The 6,776-nt window shown below is 39.0% G+C and overlaps 1 protein-coding gene across 1 annotated transcript in view; it reads right to left on the bottom strand.

Moving 5' to 3' along the window:
- Positions 1–6,776, bottom strand: part of sppl3 (signal peptide peptidase 3) — a 31,840-nt gene that overhangs the window by 3,741 nt on the left and 21,323 nt on the right. The window contains exons 6-10 of the mRNA XM_015050276.1: positions 6,323–6,435; positions 5,527–5,633; positions 3,797–3,960; positions 1,915–2,105; positions 1,647–1,778 (exon numbers count right to left, since the gene is read on the bottom strand). Of these exons, the coding sequence (XP_014905762.1) occupies positions 1,647–1,778; positions 1,915–2,105; positions 3,797–3,960; positions 5,527–5,633; positions 6,323–6,435 (707 nt within the window). The remainder of the gene's footprint in view (positions 1–1,646; positions 1,779–1,914; positions 2,106–3,796; positions 3,961–5,526; positions 5,634–6,322; positions 6,436–6,776) is intronic.

Genomic DNA, 6,776 nt, shown 5'->3' with positions numbered 1-6,776 from the left:
ACACACACACACACACACGCACACATCAGTCTGGAGTCAAAAACTACTACGACTTTTCAGAATCGGTGTAAGTTGTAGGGATTTTATGTGACAGGCCAACACAAAGTGGTGAAATGAATTGAAAAGGAGAAAGTTTTTCTTTTTATGAATACACATAAAATCTGAAATGTGCGGTGTGTTTTTATAGCCAGTCCCTTACGTGGTTTTCAGTGCAATTATAGTCGCCAGACTGTGGGAGCATCATTCTCCGGGGCTTTGCATGTAGAGACTGAGTTTGTTGCTCATTTGTTTTTGCAAAAGAGTTCAAGCTCAGTCAGGTGGGATAGAGAGCAAATGTGAGAAATAATTCTCAAATCTTGGTTTGAGGGTAATTGACGTTTGAAAGTGTAACCACTGGTTCTCAATCCTAGTGTCCGGCACGTTCCAGGTGTTTCCCAGCTGCATGAATGGGCGACTTCTGCAGAAATTGATGGCCTCCTTGTGAGGTAAAGCAACCAGCTGAACCAGGTGTGCTGGGGCAAAGCTGCAGGTCATCAAATGGACTCTAAACCAACACTCTGCTGTTTACGGTTGTTTTCCTGGTGTGAGATGAGCCCAACTCGAGTTGTTTTGCAGCTGTTGATGTATTTTCATCTCAGTTTGATCTTATTTATCTCAATCACCTGTGACAAGCTTCCATGTAGTTGCTGAAAAAGAGCCTGATTATTCTGATGACCGATTGATTAATCGGATAAAAATTTGTTACATTCTGCAGGGTTTTTATGTCACCACTTCCTCCTCTTTTACACAACATTAGAAACTCATTAAAAGATGCAAATAATAATAATAATAAAAAAAAATCTAATTTTATTACCTAAAATGTAACAACATAGCCTTCTTTTAGTGTATGCTTCATCATTTGTAGCAAAGGATGCATCTGCAACTAAAAAATACTGTCTACTACAATGCTGATTGATTTTTTAGATTGCAATTAGGCAACAAAAAATGTCTAATAGGACTTTTTTTTAACAGAATTTGAACCAAAAAAGAGACCCGAGGAGTTTTGAGTAGAACAGATTTACAGAAGAAGGTTTTAAACTTCAATGAAAATGTATAAATGTTTCATACAGTTTTGGCATAATTGTCGCTTTGACTGTGTTGTTACTTCAGCAAATGGCCTCTTTTAGAGTCAAAGTAGTCCAGGCAACAATTGACTAATTACTAAAAAAGCTGATGATTATTTCAAGGATAGATTAATCACAATTAATTCAATTAATCGTTTCACCTGTAGATCTCGTTGGTTCCTCCAGAGTTATCTTGGGTCTTCTGATTGCTTCAGTGATTATTGCTCTTATTATCATTAGTATTACTTTTATTTGTGAAAACATTGCTTTGAAAACCACACATCGTTTTTCTTTTACTACAATTATTCATTATGTAGATACTGTGTTTTGGTTTGTCACATAAAAACAACAGTAAAACGTATTTAAATTTGTCGCTGTGATGTGATTTATGAGGTACCAAAATATTTGCAAGGTCAGTTAAAACTGCAAGTTTTATGTAAATTTAGTTTTGACATTATGCAAGAAGATTTGTCATCAGATTGCAAGAGATTTTTATTTTTGTCAAACAAAATCTAGATGAATGTGGCCGACACTTTTCTGTAGGGAACAAATGGGGCTGTAATACCTTCAGGTAAGCCATAGTGAGCAGAGGCAGCAGGGTGAAGGGAACCAAGTAGAGCAGAGCGGGCTGAGCAGCACGATGGATCCTCGAGGCCACAGTGGCAGTCAGCAGGCCTGAGGAGAAAACATGTTCAAAAAGAAGGAAACAAAACAGAGCAAACCAGTCCTGCGAGGAGAATGCCGAACTTATGAGAAGATCTTAGAAAAACTTGACCTCTCCCATCCGTCTGTGCATTGATCGGCTGCTTACCCACAAAGTATCCGATGAGGGTGCAGTGGAAATAGGAGACGCGCTGCATGCGTCCGGACATGTTGCCGGGCCCCGGGACCTCCCCCGTTGCTTGCTTCTTGTAGTTGTCGTAGCGCAGGACGAAGCACAGCAGCAGCCCCGGCATCACGATGTCTCCGATTCCCAACATGGAGAAGTGGCTTCCTGTGGAGCTGCATGGAGGCAAAGAGCGGAAGCGAAGGTGAAACTCTAGAACGGACAAATCGGAGAATAACTGCGACTCGGCAGTGGAGATTACGCTAATCTACACGTCACTGCTTCATCATCTCTTTCTGAAACCGAGATGTTTCTGTACAGACTGCTTTGCAGTACCTGAAGATGTATAAAATAAAGCCTTATAGGTTCCACAAATAATTGCTTAATAGCTAACAGTTTTTTCAGGGCACTGTTATCACAAATCATTACAAACTTCATAAGCCTGTTGGCATGTTATGCATTACATTATTACATTTACTATGTTAGAATAACAAAAATCTAATTTATCAATAGTATGTCTCAAATTCTTTCAAAGTTGTCAGACTTTCTCAAACTTTTGACATTTTCAAAAAACTGTAGGAATTTTGAATAAAAGGTTTTTTAGTCTAGATTTTTTAAAACAGTTTTACTATTCCTATTCATCCAAGTGTAGATATTTTCTTAGCTCTAGTTTATCAAGGACAAATTTAACAACAAAACAATTTTATGTCTTTATGAGAAAGCAGGACCAAAGAGCAAAGAGAGGAGAATGAAGTTCAGATCATCTCTTCCATCGATCATAATGGGAGAGGATCATTCCTCTGACTCCAACGTCTCTCTGCCCGGCTTTCTAACCACACACAGCAGACAGAGATTTACAGAGGAGCAGCAAAAGCAAATGAGGGGGATTAGCAGTGCCTGCTAACATCCGATGATCTCATCCAGGACATTTTACTGTGAGATATTACCTCTGTTGCCCAGATAAGGAGCTGTTAGCATCTCCTGGATGATAAAGTATTTCTGAATTTAATTGAATATCAGCGAAAAGCAGAAACAAACTATGGTGTTGTGATTGGTATCTATACATTCATTTGCATTTCACTCTCTTCTTTAGTGAAAACCAAAGATGGTCTGAAAAGTTGATTTGAAACTGAAGCGATGGAAGTAAAAATCTGAAAAGGTGTCGGGTTGTTTTCAGCTCTGCATGTTAAGATGGTGACCTCTGCCACATCTAATCGGCATCTCCATCTGGGGAGAGGACTCGGTGCATTGTGCATCTAAGGCTTTGATGAGGGACGGTTTGAGCGCTGGACAACCCCGTCACGAGAGCAGCTACATCACTACCGACACTTAGACAAGGTGCTGATGTTCCTGCACGCAAACGTGATCTGATCACTTCCAGACAATACTGCCTCGAAGATTTCTCCAGCCTATAAATACCCTTAGACGGTTTTCCTCTGTACCAGGAAGTGCATTTCTAGCAGAGGCTGCTCTGGGAAGAACTGCATGAAGGTATTTGTTCCGAGAGTATTTAGCTACAAATCACCAGCAAAGGTTGAACTTTGTGACACATCATGAGTGAAATTCAACAAATCCCTCCCTTATTACCCCCTGTGATTACAGTGGTGCTGGAAAGTTTGTCAACCCTTCAGAATTATTGATATACATCAAATAATTACAAACATCAGAAGAGTTGCACTGAAACTCCAAAAACGTAGATGGAGGCAAAGTATTAATTTAAATAATCCCTTATTTCATTTGTTAATTTGGTTCGCCTTCATCTACTTTTAAGATTTCCGTGAAAACCTGGTGACGTTTTTGTCTGAAATATATAAAATTCTGGTAAAAATTCCCAAACTTTCCAGCACCACTGTAATGTGCGTGTTACCTTGGGAACACCAGTTTGCCAGGTAATGAAAGTCTGGGAACGTCGCGGCCCATCCCGGGCCCTAGGTGTAGCTTCCTGGAGAGAACATCTATGGGATTTTCAGCAGGCTGAGTGGCGACTTTGACCATCACATTACTGTTGAAGATGTACGCTGAGAAGAACACCTTTAGCAGGAGAGAAGGAGAGAGAAAAGCCATCAAAAATGATTTTCATTCAGCCTTTTCATTGCATGATGAGCAAAAACATATTTTTTTGAGAAGCTAGTTAGCTTAGAGCAGTTGGGTAAACGGTAAATGTAAAAGATCTTGTGTTGGAAAAACTCAGCTGGCTCAGATCTACGGAGAAATTAGTGCAAAACAACAATTACTCCTTGAGAGAAATGAGTTTCTAGACACACATTTACTCCTAAAGACTGAGTTTTAGTTTTAATCCCTTCTGTGGGGCGGGGAACTGAGTAATAACAGCTTCCGTGTTTTAGACACACAGGGTCTTTGATGCTTTAATTGCACACCTTCAAATGAAAAATAAAGTCAGTTTGAGCATGCCGCATGTATTATTACATTAATTATTCTAGAATAAACAGTTCAGATCAATTAACAGATAAGTCAATCAAAAAAAAAAGTAAAGGCTGAAAACATGGGTGTTTTTTTTTTTTTTTTTACGATGTCATGCAATCCCAGTCCTTGTTAAAACAAACAAAAATTATTCATATCTGCAGCATTTTCTTATCAATAAAATATAAAAAACAACAAACAGTGCATGATCCTCTGCATAACGTGTAGCACACAATGTTGTTTTGGACCTAATGTAGTTAGCAAACAATGTAACCAGCAACGATTTAGAGTCATCTTCCTCATCTCCACTCTACAGCCAATCAGTGCCAAGAAAAACCAATGGTGCTCTTGGATTGGCTGCTTTTCAAACACCAGGCAATATCATGTCACGTAGCACTGCGTCAAAGTATTTCAGCTTGCCAAGATGAATTTTGTGTTTTTGAAGATTTAAAAACGAAAACCCTCAACAAACAGGCGAATTTGTCTCTGGTAATTCTCCGCTAACAGGTGAATCTATAAAAAAATGAAGAGCAAACGGGTGGAGCTTCACTGTGCCGTAGTTTTTGTTGTTTGTGGTGGAGCAGCATACCAAGGAGGTCAGACAGAAATTCCTTCTGAATCCTGAATGCTGTCGTTACTGGGGAGTGAGTGAATTGACAGACAATCTGCCATTTCAATTTTCATTTTCATGACACTGACTTTGGTAACGTCACTGATTACGTATTAAGCAACCTGAAGTGATTCAGATCAGCATCTTGGAAGAAAAATAAATGCCAATTTGACCAAATTAAAACAAAAAAAAAAAAAAAAAACAGCAATTAATTTTTAAATGTAGCGTCAACAGTTTCCCTTTGTAGTTAGACCACTACTGTGTCATTGATGCTTTTTCTCTGCATTATTAAAGTTGAGGCTTACCTCCTGCTGTGCTTATAACTTACATAGTTAGCAATTGTTCCTTGAGTACCGACTAGTCATTCTTTACACTCACCGAGGATGACTGCGTTCACAGATTACATCCCCTTCTGAGCAGCAGCAAGTGCCGCCACAAAGACAAGCAAAGGCTTTCATAAACCCGAATCGCTCTCATTTTCTGAAAACCCCCTGGAGTCGACATCTTTTATGGCTGTGCTTCCTTTTAGCGATGCAGGTAGAGCTCATAGCGGGATGACTTCTTACCCAGAACACATCATAAATGAGCAGTCCTGACAGCAGCAGGCAGGAGACCTTCAGACTGGGAAGCCGAACAAAAGCGATCATGGCGACGCACAAGCCCATGGCTAAAGCTGCAGCGAGGGGAAAGAAAGTGGCATTTAAAAACATATTTCCACATTTTAGAAAAAACGAGCAGACGTATTGAGGTTAAAGCGGATTTACTATATTTTATTTATCATAATTATAGTTTATGTTTCTTGAAACGACACGTATTGAGCAGAAAATTATATTTAAAACTTTACGTGTTTGCCAATACAGAACTCTTAACTTTTCCAAGGTTGCATTCATGTAATTGAAAACAAAATGCCCAAAATGCAACCTGTATTAAATACTATTTTTAAATACAGAGTAGCTTTTTTTTTTACATTTCAGGAAGACAATGAGTTGCCTGAAAACCATTTAGCTGGCTAGTAACACTCCTTCCCTTTAGAATAAAGCACATTGCTGTAAATGTTTGAAGACAACTAAATAAACCTCCTCAGTCAGAGCCAGGCCAAGGTTCTTCATGTGATGATAGAAAATTAGATTTCATCAAACTATTTAATGAGCATAAAGTTACATCTAACACAGTAAGGAATCCCTGAAAAGATACTTTGAATATTCTAAGGTCAGTCGATGCCGAGACAAATTCTTTGAATCGCGACAAGATCTAATGTAGAACGTTATTAATGTGCGTTGATGCTCACGCTGGAGCTACAAGCCTAAAATATTTCTAACAGCGACTGATGTTTCCACAAGAGGAAAGCTCTGAGTGACGCACCATCCATGAGGAGCCAGTGTCCGGTCAACACCCAGATGAGGACCAACATCACGGAGAGCGAGAACGACAAGAGTTCAGCCAGGGTGAAGCGTCCGCAGCAACCAAATGAAATCCTGCAAAGAAGAAAGAAGCAAATCCTTACAGCAGGTTTCAGAAATACACAAGTACAAATCGAAGAAAATGTTTTGCATGCCACATAATATAATCCTGCAGGTTTTGGAGATTATTAAGATGATTTTTGTGTTTGTGGGACCAGCCTTTTTGTTGGCTCTTGGTCATCAGTAGTTTTCAACTTGAAATTCACCAGTATACAACAGTTTTGCTAAAATGTTTATGGTTCAACCAGAAATGTTGACAATTTGAGACAGATAATCTGTAAAAAAAAAAAAAAAAAAAAAAAAAAAAAAAAAACAAAACAAAACAGCCAAAAAAAACCAATCAAACCCGGGGGGGG

The sequence above is a fragment of the Poecilia latipinna genome, unplaced genomic scaffold (assembly GCF_001443285.1).
Source record: "Poecilia latipinna isolate Pla-1442-1.1 unplaced genomic scaffold, P_latipinna-1.0 Scaffold982, whole genome shotgun sequence".
NCBI classification, from domain to species: Eukaryota; Metazoa; Chordata; class Actinopteri; order Cyprinodontiformes; family Poeciliidae; genus Poecilia; species Poecilia latipinna.
The sequence above is the reverse complement of the archived record's forward strand: the minus strand, read 5'-3'. Positions and strand labels throughout refer to the sequence as shown.